The sequence below is a fragment of the Bos javanicus genome, chromosome 24, assembly GCF_032452875.1.
Source record: "Bos javanicus breed banteng chromosome 24, ARS-OSU_banteng_1.0, whole genome shotgun sequence".
NCBI classification, from domain to species: Eukaryota; Metazoa; Chordata; class Mammalia; order Artiodactyla; family Bovidae; genus Bos; species Bos javanicus.
Genome location: NC_083891.1, coordinates 32,876,264 through 32,896,376, shown reverse-complemented (window position 1 = coordinate 32,896,376; position 20,113 = coordinate 32,876,264). Strand labels below are relative to the sequence as shown.

General features: G+C 43.6%; 1 protein-coding gene across 3 annotated transcripts in view; it reads left to right on the top strand.

Moving 5' to 3' along the window:
• The window catches only part of LAMA3 (laminin subunit alpha 3), a 260,366-nt gene that overhangs the window by 111,226 nt on the left and 129,027 nt on the right, over positions 1 to 20,113 (top strand). For all 3 annotated transcript variants that reach the window (XM_061399727.1, XM_061399728.1, XM_061399729.1), the window contains 5 exons: positions 1,523 to 1,655; positions 3,770 to 3,912; positions 7,743 to 7,840; positions 8,342 to 8,495; positions 18,598 to 18,758. In XM_061399727.1, coding sequence (XP_061255711.1) covers positions 1,523 to 1,655; positions 3,770 to 3,912; positions 7,743 to 7,840; positions 8,342 to 8,495; positions 18,598 to 18,758 — 689 coding nt within the window. The remainder of the gene's footprint in view (positions 1 to 1,522; positions 1,656 to 3,769; positions 3,913 to 7,742; positions 7,841 to 8,341; positions 8,496 to 18,597; positions 18,759 to 20,113) is intronic.

Sequence of the window (20,113 nt, the reverse complement as noted above, 5' to 3'; positions counted from 1 at the left end):
GAGAATTTGGGTGGTGTTGCCTAGAATCACCACTTACTTTACTCTGCCCTTAATACATTCTTGCATTATTATTTTCCAGTGTGGAATTAACCCTTAAATATGTGAAAATGAAAGTGTTAATCCCTCACTTGTGTCTAACTCTTTGGGACCTCACAGACTGTAGCTCACCAGGCTCCTCTGTCCATGGGATTCTCCAGGCAAGAATACTGGCGTGGGTTGCCATTTTCTTCTCCAGGGGATCTTCCTGACCCAGGGATCAAACCTGGGTCTCCTGCATTGCAGGCAGATTCTTTACCATCTGAGCCACCAGGGAAGCCCTAGAATCAACCCTTAAAGATGAATTCCATCAAATTGTGAGGGCCATGGAGATCCTCAGTGTGGGTTGGCTGCCACCTCTTCTCTCAGAGCAAGGGATTCTACTTAGCTCCAGTCTTTACTGTCATCGAGGTCTCACTCAACAAAAATCCCCTTCGTTTCAACCAAAGGAGCTGAAGGAAAGGCCTAAAGAACTACTGATTTAGAAATTTCCATGTTTCATGAACTTTCCTTGGGATGCAACTAGATCTGGACATGTGGTCTGTGGTTCAGAATTGAAGTAGTCCAGACTCTCCTTCAAGGTCGTGGGCACAGCAACACTTACACAGCATTGTATGAGGACCAGAGACCTGGGGACCAGCAGAACTCCCTGTCCCCAGCAGAGAGCCCATGTTTTTCTCCAATAGGGATTGAGATAAATCCCATATTATTTAGCAGGTGTATTTTAGTTACTTCCAGATCTCATCCTCTCCTTGGGCTTCCTTGCTGGCTCAGATGGTACAGAACCTGTCTGCAATTCAGGGGATCTGGGTTTGATCCCTGGGTCTGGAAGATCCCCTGAAGAAGTGGGTAGCTACCCAGTTCAGTATTCATGCCTGGAACATCCCATGGACAGAGGAGCCTGGTGGGCTACAGTCCATGGGCCCACAAAGAGTCAGACACGACTGAGCAACTAACCCTCACTTTTCCACAACCTCTTCTTAGCCTCCACTGGTTTCTGTGACTGTTTCAAGTGTTATGTATGTGAAGTAGACTCCGGAGTTGTCTCTTCCTGATGGGGCTGGTGGTGGTCTCTAACATACTTTCTTTTCCTTCTCTTCTGTCTTTATTTCTCCCAGCCAGTGGTGGTTGCCCCTGTCATTGTGGCTTTTCCTAAACTAATTCATCTAACCTTCTGCTCTGTAAGCCTGATTGCTAAAAGGTCAAAAGAGGAGCTTGGTTGCTGAGGGGAGTGTGTTTTCACTGTGACTTTAATTGTAAGTGATTTTAATTGATTGGCTGACTTGCCTGTTTTCATCTTTCACAGAGTTAGTCACTTGGTGCTTGTTGAGTGGGTGTGCATGTGGTGTTATTTGAGTGTGTGTGTGGGTGTGGGTGTGTATAGTGAAGCCCAGTAGTGAAACTTTTGAATAACGTCACTGTTTGGCTAACATTTCTTTTAACCAGTTGTCTCTTCTATACTTTATGGGTTTTTGGTATTTTTCAGAATGAAGTGAGAATCATGTTAAATGTGGGGAAGTCAAGTCTCTCCTTGTTTCATGTTGTTCTAAGATATATGAACCCTGGAACTGAAACAGTATCTGGTCGTATAACTATTTATCCATCCTGGGCTAAGGCAGGTGAGTAAATTTTGAAGCCGCTTTTGGATGAAGTGATTTATTAGTGAAACAGTTTCTCCAATTTTCGCAAAGTTGATCTTTTCCGAAAACATGAAGACTGCAATGATCGGGACCCTTATGGTCTGTCCTTTGTACCTTTTCTGTCTCTAAACGTTCTGCATGTTTAAGTTGTGCTGTTAAATTTGTTATTAACTGTCATTAAAAAAATCAGTATAGCAGTCTGTGTACCCTGGCTGAACCCCATGGATTATCACATCACCACAGGGTGAAGCTGATTTATAGCTCATTCAGGTAAATTGGGTGTCACTTTGCAGAGTTACTTGAGCGGCCTTGGCCTCCTGCCCTAAATTCTCCCATTGTTTCAGGCAAACCAAGTAATTCAAGGAGAAAGGGGTGAGGATAGGAGTTTTTAAGACGAAAGTGGTAGGGACTTCCCTGGAGGTCCAGTGGTTAAAACTCCGCTTCCACTGCAGGGGACAGGGTTCAATCCCTAGTCAGGGAACTAAGATCCCACTCGCGGTGTGGCATGGCCAAAATATAAATAAATAAATAAAATGCTTTAAAAAGGATGAATGTGGCAAAGCATGAAGCCCAAGAGGGCTGCGGAAAGGAGCATGCCAATCTCATTTAGGGGTGAGAGACTCCTGAGGACAGAGGAGGGGCCCAGGCAGAGGGCAGGTCTCAGCACAGTCAGAGATGAGGCCTGAACCTCTGTTCTGCAGTGGGTGAGGGCTTCTCTTGGTCCTGGAAACAGATTCCAGGAATATACTAGTATGAATTCCACAGGAGCACAAAATGGCACCAGTGGAAATCTAATTTAGGATGGAAATTTAAGCGTCTTCATTGAGTATCCACGACAGATTGGGACTTGGAGTAAGAAATGATGTTCCTATGTTGTGTCATTCAAGCTTACAAGGGTGGAGGTTGATTTCTTGTTGTTTAGTTGCTAAGTCATGTCCGACTCTTTGTGACCGCATAGACTCTAGCGCATTAGTCTCCCTGTCCATGAAATTCTTCAGGCAAGAATACTGGAGTGGGTTGCCATTTCCTTCTCCAGGGGATCTTCTCCACCCAGGGATGGAACCCCTGTTTCCTCCACTGGCAGGCAGTCATTTACCACTGAGCCACCAGGGAAGCCCAGAGGTTGATTCAGAGTATCTAATAGGACGGATTGGCAAGCTTGCTTTATTATTTCAAGAAAACTCCAGCATCTATTTCCTCACATGATGAGAATTTTGAGAACTGAAGAGGGCTGAGGTGGAAACAGCTGAGAGGTGTAGTAAATTTTCTAAGCACACAGCTGATCTCTGTGGACAAGCCCCAGTCTTCAGACCCCAAACTCTTATGGACCCACTGCCTTCCCAGTGACAGCGTCATCAGCAGTTTGTCCTCCGTTAACTCAAACAGTTAGAATCCGCTGGCTTGTTTTCTTGTGCTTTGGGACACCTTTCCTAAGCCCCCACGTCTGAGTCAGGAGCCCAGTTGTATATTCTTTAGTGACCTGCTTCCCAGGTGGCGCTAGTGGTAAAGAACCCATCTGCCAATGCAGGAGACTTAAGAGACACAGGTTTGATTCTTGGGTCAGGAACATCCCCTAGAGGAGGGCATGGCAACCCACTTCATTATTCTGGCCTGGAGAATCCCATGGACAGAAGGGGCCTGGTGGGCTACAGTCCATTGGATCACAGAAAGTCAGATACGACTGAGCAGTTGAGCACACATCAATAGAAATTTTAAAAATTCAATTACATATAAAGAAAAGGGAAAAATAGTTTAATATCTATGTAATATATTGAATACTTACTATGTACAACAAACTTTTCTAAGCAGTTTGCATGTCTTCATATATGTAATAAATTTTAAAATGACTCACAATCACAGCATAGATAGCCACTGCTAGTATCTTATCAATATGTTGCTAGTCTGTTTTATACATAGGCATATGCATTCATGCTGTTGTTGAAGATAAGATCAGTAAATCTGGTCAGTTCATATGATCAGTGAAGCATCTGAAAGTTTCTCAGATGTAAACTGAATGTTTTAAGTTGAATATCTAAAATCAGAACACTGACTGCTCAAAAGATGCCCTAAGCAATTCTTTTCATTTCTGATAGGTGCTGCTCAAACCAAAGAGATCATATTCCAGCCGAGTAAGGAGCCAGCCTTTGTCACTGTACCTGGAAATGGTTTTGCAGACCCGTTTTCAATTGTACCAGGGACGTGGATTGCTTGCATTAAGGTGGAGGGAGTCCTGCTGGTAAGACGGGATTCTGAGTGGTGATTCTTCCCCTCTTAGAGATGGTCCATCCTTAGCGACCACAGTGAGCAGAAGACAGAAGAATCATAGCTGATTCCCTTTTAGATATAGGAACCTGTGGTGACATTTGTCCTTACATGGCGTACCAATATACGTTGTTCAGTTGCTAAATCCTGTCTGACTTTTGCAATTCCATGGACTGCAGCCCGCCAGGCTCCTCTGTCCATGGGATTTGGCAGGCAAGAATACTGGAGTGGGTTGCCAGTCCCTTCTCCAGTGGATTTTCCCAACCCAGGGATCGAGGCTGCATCTCCTGCATTGGCAGGTGGTTCTTTACCACTGAGATATCAGGGAAGCCCAGGCATAATAATATGGGAAACAAAATAGATTTTATAGTCTTCCAGCCAGTCTCTTACAGGCAAAAAAAAAAAAAAATTGAACTCATGAAATTTTAACAGTATCAAAATAAATGTAAAACCTTGATGAGCCTATGTCCCAGCCTTTCAAAAATTTCTCTGGGATTTTTCATCATGAATCAGAAGGGTGATAAAAAAGATAACCTCTCTGGGAATCGTGCAGAATGAATCAGAAGGAGCTAGAAGAAGAGAAGATGCTAAAATCAGTCCAATTCTTGGTGGTGAAAAGAGAAGGGAGAGAGAAAAAGCCAGTGCCTCTCTGTGACAGGCTTCCTGTGTCCTTCTGCCTTGACTGTGGTAATAGCATCACCAGATTACCCTGGACAAAAAACTCCTTGCCAGGGGAAGGGCTGTATCCTTGCACTTTAATAGAATTGCCAGAGAGGCCAGGGATGAAGCCTGCCTTCTCAGAGAGGCCAGGGATGAAACCTACCTTCTCAGATCTCTGCTTTGATGTCTGCTTTTGCTTATAGCAAGGTCTTTTCAAAACAGTCTTTGGTAGTTCTTGGTTTCATGTGCTCAGAGTGGAAAATGTAAAGCTTTTCCATCTGGCTCAACTCTTGATTGGCTAAATGAACAGATCTCAGGCAGGTTCTTTAACCCTCCACCTGCCCCATACAGAAGGAACCATGCTTATCCATATGGTGCTTTCCAAAGCTAGGATCTTATCAACAGAATGTGAAGGCTTAAGCTGTCCCTGCCTTTCTTGTGCTTCTTAGTAGAAAGCTTTGTTGCTTTACTAAAGTTTAAGGATGTTTCACAGATGTAGAAATGAGGAGGAAAATCCCATTGAGGCCAGTAATGGATACAAAGTTGGACTAATGGAAAGAAGAAGTTCATGATAAAAATTACTACATAGGCCATAGGCATGGAACATTCTTCATGATGTTTAGCCGCTGCAGTTGTGTCATAATTCATATGTTATTGCTGTTCAGTTGCTAAGTCATGTCTGACTCAAAAATTCATATGTATGCTTCCATATTATGATCTCATTTTCTCTAGAAATATTTTATTGAGCACGCCTTATCAAACTTCACTGTTTTAGAATCTATGGGACCATAAAGTAATGGGGAAATACGGTCCCTGCCAAAGGAAAGCTTATTAACAGAGCAATAACCATTTAAAAATTAGTATTGGAGAAATGCAAATCACAGCTATAATGAGGTATCACCTCACACAGGTCAGCATGGACATCATTAAAATTTTACAAATAATAATTGATGGAGAGAGTGTGGGGAAAAGGGAACCCTCCTACACTGTTGGTGGGAATGTAAGTTGGTGCAACCACTGTGTAAAACAGAATGGAGAGTCCTTAAAAAGCTAAAAATGGAGTTGCTGTGAAAGTGAAAATTGCTCAGTCATGTTCGACTCCTTGCAACCCCTTGGACTATACAGTCCATGGAATTCTCCAGGCCAGAATACTGGAGTGGGTAGCTTTTCCCTTCTCCAGGGGATCGTCCCAACCCAGGGACAGAACCCAGGTCTCCTGCATTGCAGGCGGATTCTTTACCAACTGAGCTATCAGGGAAGCCATATGATCCAGCAGTTTCACTCCTGGGCACGTATCCAGAGAAAACTCTAATTTGAAAAGGTACATGCACCCAAATCTTTATAACAGCATTATTTACAATAGCCAGCACATGGAAGGAACCTAAATGTCCATCAGCCGGTACATAGATAAGGAAGATGTGGTGTATATATACACAAATGATACTGCTGCTGCTGCTAAGTCGTTTCAGTCATGTCTGACTCTGTGCAACCCCATAGAGGGCAGCCCACCAGGCTCCCCTGTCCCTGGGATTCTCCAGGTGAGAATACTGGAGTGGGTTGCCATTTCCTTCTTCAATGCATGCATGCAGGCTCAGTCGCTTCAGTCGTGTCCAACTCTGTGTCACCCTATGGACAGCAGCCTACCAGGCTCCTCTGTCCACGGGATTCTCTAGGCAAGAATACTGGAGTGGGTTGCCATTTCCTTCTCCACAATGGGATACTACTCAGCCATGAAAAGAATGAAATAATGTCATTTGTAGCAACATGGATGGATTTAGAGATTATCATACTAAGTGAAGTAAATCAGAAAGAGAAAGACAAGTACCATATGGTATCACCTATATATGAAATTTAAAATATGATACATATAAACTTATTTATAAAACAAAAACAGACTCACAGACATTGGAAACAAACTTATGGTCACCAAAAGAGAAAGGGAGGAGTGGGGGATAAATTAGGAGTTTAAGATTAGCAGATACAAGCTACAGTGTATAAAATAGATAATCAGGTCCTATTGTATAGCATAGGGAACTATATCCTATAATAAATCATAATAGAAAGTACATATATATAACTGAATCACTTTGCTGTATACCAGGAACTAATACAACATTGTAAATTAACTATACTTCAATCAAAACTTTTTAAAAATTGCATTAAAACCCACTCAGGTATTAAGACCACTGAGCCCCCACTTTTTCTCTCCCACACATTCTCCGCTTCTTTGTTATAGACAAATTGAGGGCTATGAAGAGAGAAAAGCCTTGTGGCCAGTATACGAGTCTCTCACTGTTATGACAAACATTCCCCCTCCTTCCCTGGGCAGATAGGCAGGGATGCTAGGATGGCAGAAGTCCAGCCTCTGCCCTTTTCTGAAGAGCTGCTTCTGCTAATCCCACCGTGGGCTCCACTTGGCAACCTCAGTGGAACATGTTCTTCCTCTCTGGTCCCAGGACAGGCAGTGGGCCAGGTTCAGGCTATGATTCACCAGGATCACAAAACATCACTTTTTACATGAAGCCAGGAGAGCGTTGTTCTGCTGGAGGAGTAAAAAGCCAGACTACATTATCTACAATTCTGGATCCTATAGGGATGAAGGCAACCAGCATGTCAAAAGAACATCTTTTCAATGGACAGTTTATTATTATCTTTAGTTCTGAGTTTATTAACAACCCAGAATAACTGGTAAAACTTCCCTGAACTTTGGAAGTAAAAATGTTTGCATGAAACGCTTATATCTGATGCTTAAGAAGTGAAAGTATTAGTCACTCAGTTTTGTCTGACTCTTTGTGACCCCATGGACTGTAGCCCACCAGGCTCCTCTGTCCATGGAATTCTCCAGACATGAATACTGAAGTGGGTAGCCATTCCTTTCTCCAGGGGATCTTCTCGACACAGGAATTGAACCTGGGTCTCCCACATTGCAGGCAGATTCTTTACTGTCTGGGCCACCATAGGTTGCTTGATGTGTTCTGATGAGTCAGGGGGCAGAAAGAAAAAGCAGTTGATATGGAGAATTTAACTAGAGTGCTTCACCTGGTTATTATTCATTTAGCTAGTATGTGCAGCTATTTTATCATTAACACTAACTTAGGGCTGCCCTCCTAATGAGTATTCATTGTTTTGGTCTTTGTCTCCTAGGACTACCTGGTGCTGCTCCCCAGGGACTACTATGAGGCCCCCTCGCTGCAGCTGCCAGTCACGGAGCCGTGTGCCCACGTGGGCCATCCCCAAGAGAAGTTAGTATGGGCAGCAGGTGCATCATTGGGTCTTCTAACTCAGGAGCCTTGGGTTCAAGGATTCTCAATAGCCCTCAGGATCATGACTGCACAGGATGCTCTGGTTAATGACTCAATTGTGCCTTTTCTCTGTGGCAGTGACTGTGTTTCGTGTAAGACTCACAAAGCACTTTGTACCCTGTAGCTAGGGCTTCAGAGTGACTCTCACCCTCTTACATGAGGAAGTGGCGATGTGTGCCCAAGTAATACGCTCAGGGTCATGCATCTAGTGAGGGGAAGAGCTTACAATGAATCTGAGTTTGTGGACCACTGCTTCTCCCATTCCTCATGCAGATGAAAATTTATCGCATGGTCCCTGTAGTAAGCACTTAGTAAGAGTTTGTTGAAGAGTGATGAGTGAATGAATGAATGCATGGGATGGATAAGAGTCCTGGGGGTGAACTTTGATCCTCTGTGTTATGTTCTCATTGTAACTGTTGCATTTTGTTGTTGTTGTTGAAGTTGTTTGCTTTACCAGCATTTGCCAGTAACCCGATTCCCCTGTGCCCTGGCTTGCGAGGCCAGACACTTCCTGCTTGATGGGGAGCCGAGACCCTTGGCGGTGAGGCAGCCCACCCCTGCACACCCGGTCATGGCGGACCTCAGTGGAAGAGAGGTGAGGCAGCCTTTTTTTGTTTTTCTATCAGGTATTTTACCACCTCCCTGTCCTTCTGCTGAAAACCCTTGGCCACAATTGCATCTCATATTCAGGTAAATCTGGAAGACCTCCCCAGAGATGTTAATTAAAGGTGTGCTGAGCTCTCTAGTTCAGGCTGGGGCTGGGCAGTCCACCGCGCTGAGCCGTGGGAGGGCTAGTTTTCCATCACTTTCTGTTCATGGCGGGCAACACGAGCAACCTCAGAATTTTTTCCTTTTGATTCTCTGGATTTACAAGGGGGCATCCTGTTCACCCTGATTCGGGGCACGATCTCTCTACAAAGCCTCCAGAAATCACACAGCTCACCCTAAAAGGATACAATGCTCACGGACTGCTCATCCCCTCGGGCTAGACGATTTCGTAGCAGCTGAATTCCTTGAGCTCAGATTCTGGAACTGCTACACCCAAAGGCACCTCCTTCCTGGCTCAGAGGACAGGTTACTACAGGTCTTGGCATTGCTTTTCTTCCAGGAGTTCTTTGAGCCTCAAAACAATTTAAGACTGTACAGTTTTAAGATTTGAGTTAGAAGTACTGTGTATGAACAATAAGAACTCATTACTTCAGAATGAAGACACACTCACACACAAAAAGCAAAACCTTTCTCTACAGTGTTTCCATTCCTTACTTTTTACAGTGTTCTCTGTTTTGTACCCTTGAGGAAAACGTTCATCTGGGATTAAATCCATGAAATGAAAATATATGCAGTATTCTCACTCACCATTTCGATGTGTATCTTTTTGTAAACTACATTCCTAACATTTTCAAGGTAGAAGTTGTAGGAGTTTGATGGTATTTCTTAAGTTTAGTCTTTATTTTATTTGAGTTTTTATTTTACAACTATTATTTTTACCCAAAAAAGTATGTTGTTCAGTCAGTCAGTCGTGTCCAACTCTTTGTGACCCCATGGATTGAAGCATGCCAGGCTTTCCTGTCCCCCACTCTCTTCCTGGAGTTTGCCCAAGTTCATTTCCATTGAGTCGGTGATGCTATCTAACCATCTCATCCTCTGCTGCCCTCTTCTCCTTTCTACTTGTTATAATAAGAAAAACAATATGCATGGATATATATGGAATCTATAAAAATGGTACAGATGATCATATTTGCAAAACAGAAATAGAGACACAGACATGGAGGACAATCTTATGGACACCAAGAGGGGAAAGGGGGTTGGGGACGAGATGAATTGGGAGATTAGGACTGACATAATCACTTCCCCAATCGCTCAGCAGTAAAGAATCCGCCTGCAGTGCAGGAGACTCGGGTTTGATCTCTGGGTGGGAAGATCGCTTGGAAAAGGAAATGGCAACCCACTCCAGTATTCTTGCCTGGGCAACCCCATGAACAGAGGAGCCTGGTGGGCTACAGTCCATGGGGTCACTAAAGAGTCGGACACGACCGAGCGACTAAACAACAACGTAGAGTAGATAACTAATGCAAGCCCATTGTACAGCTCAGGGAGCCCTCCTCAGTGTTCCGTGGTGACCTAAATGGGAGAGAAATCCAAAAAACAGAGGACATATGTATTTGTTGTTCAGTCGCTTAGTCGTGTCCGACTTTTTGCGACCCCATGGACTGCAGCACGCCAGGCTTCCCTTTCCTTCATCATCTCCTGGAGCCTGCTCAAACTCATATCTATTGAGTCGGTGATGCCATCCAACCATCTCTTTCTCTTTCGCCCCCTTCTCCTCCTGCCTTCAATCTTTCCCAGCATCAGGGTCTCTTCTAATGAGTCAGCTCTTCGCATCAGGTGGCCAAAGTACTGGATATATGTATAGGTATAGCTGATTTACCTTGCTGTACAGTAGAAACTGTCGTAACATTGTAAAGCAAATATACTTCAATAAAAATTAATTTAAAAGAATAATATGCATCAGGAAAAACAATCTGATCTTACTTCCTCTCTGTTCTAATCTTCAGTCTACTGTCTCTCTCCCTGCCCCTGCTGTGTGTGTGCATACAGATGCACATACATGCATACACATATACACAGATGTGTGTGTGTGTGTGTGTGTGTGTGTGTGTACCCCACATAGCAGGGAGGTACAATTGGGAAGGGCTGATGTCCAGGAAGTAATGCTGATGATTCATCAGGAGCTGTTCCTGCCTCTGACTTAGCCTGGAGCCATAGCTCTGAGCTGTTCTATTTGCATGATGCATACAACTCAGCCCTGAGCTGTCCAGTTTTATTTAAAAATCCTTTTTTACTGTTTTATCTGAAGGCCTGGAGACTTATGCTGTCTGATTCAGTATATATATTTTTTAATTAATGAAACTTAAGTAGAGCTAAAAATTCAGTTCTTCGGTTACACTAACCACATTTCAAGCTCTCGGTAATCATATTCGTCTAGTGCCCATTGTATTGGACAGCACACATCACAGAATATTTTGCCATCACAGAAAGCTCTATTGCACAGCATTAATGAAGCATTAAGATCACTGTGCTAAAAGTCAGAGACTAACAGAGTTTGTTGTTGTTGTTTAGTAGCTAGAGTTGGACTCTTTGACCCCATGGATTGTAGTCCACCAGGCACCTCTGTCCACGGAATTTCCCAGGCAAGAATACTGGAGTGGGTTGCCATTTCCTTCTCCAGGGGATCTTCCTGACACAGGGACCAATCCTGTATTGGCAGTCCGATTCTCTACCGCTAGGTCACCAGGGCAGGCCAACAGAGTTCGAGAAGGTCTTAGGAGTCATCTGATCTCTCTTCCTGGAAAAAATTCTTTCTACATTATCCTTGTCAGATTTTGATTCATTTAGCCTCTGTTGAATACTTGAATTGATGGGGGACTCACTTCTTCTAGAGGTAGCCTAATCCAACAGCTGTGGTGCCCTTTTTACTCTAGAAACTTCTCTGGGAAACTTTCCTGAGTTATTCCTTTGATAAGTTATTTCTTTATCTTTAGCCCACCTTTTCAATAGCCTTATCTTGTTTTATGTTTTGAGAGATTTCTTAGATTTTTTTCTTCCAACTCCAACCACAACAGCAACCTCAACTCCAACCCAAACCTACACACACACACACACACACACACGTTTCATCTTTTTTTGATCTATTCAATTAGTTAACATCCAATTGCATTCTAGCTTCCAAATTTTTCATGTCTCTGGTCTGTTATTTTCCTCTTCTCTATTCTCTTTTCTTTGTGGGTTTATGATTCAAAAAATTTTTACCCTTATTTTTGTGGATTTCTGAGAGGGAGGATCAGTAAATAGGTGTGCTACATCCTATATGTTTAACCGGAAGTTCCAGGATGTACTTTGTGATGTTCTGAAGTTTCATTTTTATGTGAGGTGCAGATTTATTTTTATTATTTTAGTACTCAAAGTGCAATTTCATGTGACGAGTCATGTCTTTTATCCTGGGAATCTTTTGGATAGTATCTCTACAGATATTGCCACTTCTACAGCTAAGTCACTTCAGTCGTGTCCGACTCTGTGTGACCCCATAGACGGCAGCCCACCAGGCTCCCTCGTCCCTGGGATTCTCCAGGCAAGAACACTGGAGTGGGCTGCCATTTCCTTCTCCAGTGCATGAAAGTGAAAAGTGAAAGTGAAATCGCTCAGTCATATCCAACTCTTAGCGACCCATGGACTGTGGCCCACCAGGCTCCTCTATCCATGGGATTTTCCAGGCAAGAGTACTGGAGTGGGGTGCCATTGCCTTCTCCGCTACAGATATTACTTTGTTGCAAATCCTTTCATCTTCTTTTCTGGAAGTCAGACTGGAAGAATGTTGGAGCCTCTCAATCTGTCTCTTAACTGCTCTTTAATATCTATATGTTTCTTTGGCTGTTTGCACTGCTTTCTGAGTGACTTCCTCGAGACTCTTAGAATCCATGAATGTTCTAGTTCACTGTCTCTAGTCTAGATTTTATTCAGCCTCCCAATTCCATGTAACATGTACTTTTCATCTCAAAAGATTTCTTACTAGCTCTGTCTTACATTTCCTTTTTTCTTGTTTCTCCTTTGCCAATTTTTGTTTCATAACTTCATTTACTTTTTAAAGAGGAGTTACTCCATTAATCTTTTTGAGTTTCTCAACATCTTTGGAGCAAGGTATAATTCAGAATTCAGAATTTTTAAAATCTTAAGAAGATAAGATTTTACGTACATACATAACGTCAATAGGGGGTTCTGGAACAGCACCTTGTAGTCAGACAAGTTAATATTTTTCCAATGAAAAGCATGAATAGACACACCAAGGGAGATACATGAAGACAGTATATATGGAGTTAGTTCAGGTCAGATTTTACCATCAAGTGATGACTGGTTAGAGTTAGGTTAGGTTTTGTAACCAAACACATTTGAAAACAAGTTTTCCTTTTCAGACTTTGGGGGTTCTGGATTAGGGACCAGTGTACTTATTTTAAAACTTCATCAGACTTTCATAAAGTTTATTTCATCTGAGGTAAACTTGTCTTCACTTGATGATATATTATTGCCTGTATTTTTTAAAAAAAAGAGAAAAATTCTGTTTTTCCTAAATATTTATGTATTTATTGGCTGTGCTGGGTCTGAGTTGCCACATGTGGGATCTAGTTCCCTCACCAGGGATCAAACCCAGGCCCCCACATTGGGAGCATGAGGTCTTAGCCACCCGACCACCAGGGAAGTCCCCTTGATTGTTCTTCTTAACGTTAGATTTCTTTATGTCGTGGAGGCTTATTTTGTTTGCTTACTGGCTTACTTTGAATGAGATGTTTTTATCTTCTCCCTCTTTCCCTACATCCGTCTCAGTTTGGCTTGTCTGTCTGGTTCTCTGTACCCTTAGCCCAGAGCCAGGCATAACAATATGCCAACGTCTCTTATTGTGGTCCTGGGGCTAGTACAGATTCAGACACTGAGCCCGCGGGTGCTTAACTCAGTTCTTGGTCCTGGGCCTCATCTTTGATCTTTGTTTTCCATATCCCACCATTTTTTTATAAAGCTGAAACCCAGATGGCAGGTTTTCAGTGATTTTTTTTTTTCTTCTTCAGCTTTGCATGATGTGAAGGAACCCTCATCCTTTGGCTTCAAAAAATGAGCCTGGATCTGGCCCCTGTCTCATATAAAGCATTTTAAGTTCTCTTTACGCTGCATATTCTGAACTGCTGGCCTGCTTCTGGCCTGGAGAACAACAAGCCTGTGACTTCAGCCCTGGTGCCATTTCAAGTTTTTCTTTTACTTATGTTCCATCATCTGTCTCCTTTTAATCCCAAATTTATTTTGTTGTTGTTGTTTTACTATTAAAACATTATTTGGTGGCTCAGGCGGTAAAGAATCCGCCTGTGATATGGGAGACCTGGGTTCAATCCCTGGGATGGGAAGATCCCCTGGAGAGGGACATGGCAACCCCCTCCAGTATTCTTGCCTGGAGAATTTCACGGACAGAGGAGCCAGGTGGGCTACAGTCACAACTGTAGGGTTGCAAAACAACAAAAAAATCCTTTTTATGACCAATACACACCCATAGTTGCTGTCTCTTGGAGAAAGGGGTACAGCAAATATGAATTCCTGTGCCGTCTGAACTGGAAGTCATCCCACATTTAAAAAATGCTAAGTTCTGTCCTGTTTTTGCTTCCCTGATAGCTCAGTTGGTAAAGAATCTGCCTGTAATGCAGGAGACCCCGGTTGGATTCCTGGGTCAGGGAGATCCCCTAGGGAAGGGAACAGCTACCCACTCCAGTATTCTGGCCTGGAGAATTCCATGGACTATAAGGAGTCAGACACAACTGAGTGACTTTCACTTTCATCCTATTTTTATGAAAACTCTACTTCCCCTTCCCACAGTCCTTCAACCACTGCTCCATAACTCTCTGTCCCTTCAAAACCAAGAATTGTCTAGACTCCACTTTCTAATTCTCTACTTTCCATTCATACCTCAACCCACACCAGTCTGACTTCACCTCCCAGTCCCATTAATTTTTTTTTGTGGGGAGGGGAGCAGGATTTCCAGTGATTGTGCTAGTGTTGCTCTGCTAAGTCCAATGGATATTTTCCAGTCTTCATCTGTTCAACTTTTCAGCAGCTTTCAATACTTGTTGAACACTCCTTCCGTTTAAAAACAGTCTTTTCGTCTTGAATTTAAGAGCAGAATTTAAATTCCAAAATTTAGGAGCAGACTGAGTCTCTTTGTACCTCTCTGGCTGCTTCCTCAAACTATCATTTGTAGGCTTACCCTCCTGTCTATGCATTAAATGTTAGAATTTTTGAGGCTCAGTCTTAGCCCTTGTCTTTTTACTCCGTAGTCCCTCCCTAAGCAGTCTTCTCCATGTCTATTGTGTGAGGCACCAGTTCTACACAGATGATTCTCAGATTGGTATGTGCAGTCACACCTCCCATTGTATATACAGAGTAGCACAGCCCACTTCCTTCATGGCATTACTCTTAGGTATCTCAGCTGTTGTTGAGTCACCCAACTGAACAACACGCGTGTTCGACTCTTTGAGACCCCATGGACTGCAGCATGCCAGGCCTCCCTGTCCATCACCGTCTCCCAAAGTTTGCCCAAGTTCATGTTCGTTGCATCGGTGATGCCATCCAGCCGTCTCGTCCTCTGACGCCCTCTTCTCCTTCTGCCCTTGATCTTTCCCAGCATCAGGGACTTTTCCAATAAGTCATCTATTCACATCACATGACCAAAATACTGGAGCTTCAGCTTCAGCATCAGTCCTTCCAGTGAATATTCTGGGTTGACCTCCTTTAAGATTGACTGGTATGATCTCCTTGCTGTCCAAGGGACTTTCAGGAGTCTTTTCCAGCTGTACATTTTGAAGGGACGTTCTTTGATATTCTGCCTTCTTTATGGTCTAGCTCTCACAACCATATGTGACAACTGGGAAGACCATAGCCTTGACTATACGGACCTTTGTCGGCAGAGTGATGTCTCTGCTTTTCGACACGCTGTTTAGGTTTGTCATCCCAGAGGGATCTCAAATTCCATTTAGGAGTTCCCTAAGTAAATGGCTTCACCACCCAGGTAAATACACAAACCCAGGGAGTTCCCTGGTGATGCGATGATTAAGACTTATCTAGTGGCTAAGACTTATCTCCTGCATTAGCAGAAAGATACTTTATACTGCACCACCTGGGAAGCCTTCAAAGATAATAACTGATAAATATTTTTGTCTGGCTTCTCAAAACCCATTTCTATCATCAGATATATTCAAAACCCTACCAAGTCTTCCAAAAGCCAACCCATATGGCTTGGAGTAGGAAGAGTAATAGAAATTTATAATAGAGTGCTATGATAGACCTGGCAGCCAATAGTAACTCCTGGGAGAAAGCTCATTGGCCTTATGTGTTTCGTGGTGGGGTGAAGACAGACGAGCCCTCATTTGGAGATCCTAAGGGAGAGATGTTGGTAATTACCTCTCCATGTGGACCAGTGGCAGCATCGTATTTCACTGTATAACGAGTGGGAAAGTGGTGTGGATAATCTACGTTTTCTCCTGAAGGGAAGTCTTTCTGTTATTTAAGTGATAGAAAAATCACTGTGAAAAATAAGCAGGTGTGTGGTTCAGAGCTGTGTGGAAGGAACAGCAGATGTGAATTTCCTGAAGACCAGAGGCAGGAGGATTTTAATTAAGTGTGGTGAAGCTTGACAGGGCCTGAGCTTATGGGCGGAAGTGGGTTAAACTGCTTAAGGAATGTAGTTCTGATACTGACTCGGGAATTAAATGTGCACCACATTTTGATCTAGTGATTCTAATTCCACTTCTAGGAATCTTACAGAAATACTAGCAAAAGGATTTAGATCCAGCTATAGATATAAACGGGCTTCCCTGGTGGCTCAGTAAAGAATCCGCCTGAGTTTGATACCTTGGTCAGGAAGATTCCCTGGAGAAGAGACGGCTACTCACTCCAGTATTCTTGCCTGGAGAATCCCATGGACAGAGGAGCCTGGTGGGCTACAGTCCATGGGGTCACAAAGTGTCAGACATAACTGAGCGCCTAACACTTTCCCTTTCTTCCATAGATATAAATATGGATATATACTTATATATATATAGATATAGATACATGATCATGTAGCCTTATATGTTTTAGGAAAAATTAGAGATAACCTAAATGTCTATCAATAGGGGATTAGTTAAATAAATGACTTTACATTCGTACTATGGAATGGGAGGAAGGGCAGACATTAGAAGAGTGAAGTATGTTTGTATGGCACACCAAATACTACTGAGTTAAAAAAAAGTCATGGCAAAAAGCAATAACCACATTTATAATCATCATTGTTTGTACAGTGTGTGTGTGTGTGTGTGTGTTAGTCGCTCAGTCGTGTCTGACTCTTTGTAACCCCATGGACTGTAGTCCACTATGTTCTTCTGTCCGTGGGATTCTCCAGGCAAGAATACTGAAACGGGTAGCCATTTCCTTCTGCAGGAGATCTTCCCAATCCAGGGATGGAACCCAGGTCTCCTGCATTACAGACAGATTTTTAACCATCTGAACCACCAAGGAAGCCCCTTATACAGGGCTTACAACAAGCCAGATACAGTTCGAAGAGCTCATCCCATATTAGTTCACTTAATCCTCATAATCTTAAGAGGTGGGCACTATGTTATCCTCATTTTCACACAGGAAGATACTGAGACATACAGATGTTGAGTAACTTGCTCCAGGTCACACAGCTGGAGGCAGTGTGATTCCAGACTCCAGGCTCCTAACCACAAGGGCATGCCACGGCTGGGCGTCTTCTTCTGTAAAGAACCAGATAGTGAATATTTTCAGCTTTGTAGCCCATCGAGGCATACTTCCATTCCTTTTATCACCCATTGGAAATTCCTTTTTACTTCAGGTTTTAAAGTATCTTTGGCCTTGAGAAACAAGGCAAATATATGGGTGATAATACCAAACCCAGGTCCGGCCGCTTGCTGCTCAAAAGCCATCAAAGAGGCCAGGATGGGGGAAAAAGAAAGTTTGCTTTATGTTGGATGCTGGCAGCAGCAAAAGAGGGGCAGGGAGAACAGACTCCTGTCCATAGGCCAGCTTCTCCCACTGACTGTGAGTGGGCAAGAGCTTTTATAGAGAGAGGGAGGGGGCTACACGCAGAAATCGCACACTCAGCCCAGACAGTCAGCTTGAAACTGGTCATTGGCAATTTGACCAGTGTCTTCTTGATTGTTTTAATAGATTTAATCTTCAGTGCCAGGGTCAATTTGTTTCAATTTCTTGAGGCCAGTTCTTGCAGTTGTGGCATCTTATGTCATGACTGAGGTCTGCTCATCATGTAGTTAACTTCTCTACTTGGTGAGGATTTCAGTATCTATAAGACAGCTCCCAGGATATGGCTCAGAATATCTATCTATAGCCCTTGAGAAGGAACTAAAAGTCCTTGACTATGTTTAGTGACTCCATTATGATTATTTGGTCTCCTTTGACTATTTTCCATTGTTTCTGCATTTTCTCACTTCTCTGATTAAACTTATTCTTTGACTAAAGTTTTTCCACAGTCAAAAGACAAGCAGAGGACATGGTCGGGAGGACCTGAGGACATGAGGACATGAGGGAGGAAGGACCATAGAGTCCTGCTCCGTTTCCGTAGTGGGAGTAGAGACCCCCTATTAGTAGGGTCACCAGATTTAGACAATAAAAATACCAGATGCTCCCATTTAGTTTGAATTGTAGTTAAACTATAATTATGTATTGTTTATCTGAATTTCAAACTTAACAGAGCATCCTGTATTTTATTGGGGATCCCTGCCTGCAGGACCACATTTCTTACTGAGTGCTCTGTCACTCAGTCATGTCCAACTCTCGGCTGTCCCATGGACTGTAGCCCGCCAGGCTGCTCTGTCCATGGGATTTTCCAGGCGAAAATACTGGAGTGGGTTGACATTTCCTACTCTGGGGATCTTCCTGACCCAGGGATCGAAAAGATCCCGTGTCTCTGGCGTGTCCTGCATTGGCAGGTGGATTCTTTACCACTAGTGCCACCTGGGAAGCGCCATGCTTCTTACTATGATGACATGTAAAACTGCTCCAGGGGTCCCCCCAGCCCCAGTTTCACTGTTGCCTGTGGAGACGCATCCAGTGCATCTCACCTCTCTCCAACATCTCGGGCTCTTCGACAGGTGGAGCTGCACCTGCGGCTGCGGGTCCCGCGGGTCGGCCACTACGTCATCATGGTCGAGTACGCCACGGAAGCAGACCAGCTGTCTGAGGCTGCAGTGCACATACAGAGCCCCGGGGCTGACCTGGCAGGCCGGGTGGACATCTACAGCTGCAAGTACTGGTAAGTGTCCTGCCCTGGGGGAGTCTGCTCTAACTGAACAGGCAGGAGGTCAGCTGTGGGAACTTTGGTTTTTATCCAACTTGAGAAATTGTTTCCTTTTTGAGGTTGAGCTTGAGAACCAGCAGAGGACGAGTTATGCGATCCAGCGTCACCCCTGGTGTGCTATTGGAAGGCTTCTCTGTAGGCAGCGCCTTAAAAATATTGCATTTTCTGGAAAAACTGCATGTTCTACTTAGCATTTTGGCTCAGATTCACAAGAAGCAGGGGCTTCCCTGGTGGCTCAGACAGTAAAGAATCCGCCTGCAATGCAGGATACCCAGGTTTGATCCCTGAGTCAGGAAGATCCCCTGGAAAAGGGATAGGCTACCCACCCCAGTATTCTGCCTGGAGAATCCCATGGACAGAGGAGCCTGGTGGGCTACAGTCCATGGAGTCACAAAGAGTCAGACACGACTGAGTAACTAACACACTCACACCCACAAGAAGCAGCACAACCTTTTTGTTTTTTTCTGTAACCCCCATGGTGGGCACTGAACCCAGGGCCTTTCTCTCAAACACTGTGTAGAGTTCATGGGTGCCTGGCATATTCTCCATTAAGAACTGGGGGTCATTAATGTTTGACGAGCATCACGTGAAAAATAATTTGACAGAGGAATCTCAAATTCACCCTGATGAAGTTCATCTCTTCCAAGAGCTCTGACAAGGATTTTTTGAAAATCGTTTCCTTTGCATAATGAATCAAGATGTATGCAGATGTTTAGAGTATTCTTTGATTAGAGAATCAGTGCAAAGGATGTTTCCCAATGGAATTAATTGTAGAATAAATAGCCCTGGAAGGCAGAGTCTCCTGAGCAAGCATGTGGGGAACTACAGTGCACATGCTGTTTAGTCACTTCAGTTGTGTCCATCTCTTTGCAACCCTGTGGACTGTAGCCCACCAGGCTCCTCTGTCCATGGGGTTCTCCAGGCAAGAATACTGGAGTAGAATGCCGTTCCCTTCCCCAGGGGATCTTTCTGACCCAGAGATCAAACCCACAATTCTTAGATCTCCTGCATTGGCACACGGATTCTTTAACACTATGAACCACCTAGGAAGCCCTTACAGTGAACCCTCCCAATCCTCCACTAAGACTTTGAACATTTTGTGACCTCTACATTCACATGCCTTGTGTCAAACCCAAGATGACTTGAGTTGGACACTTTCTCTGTAATGCAAAGAAAAGAACTTATGAAAAGTGTCTTTTGGTAGCTTAGAATGGAAAATTTTATGAGACTTGATGAAATGGTTATTAAATGAATATCACGCACTCAGCAACCCTGAAAAATAAACTGTGAAAGCTTCTTTTCAAAATCTT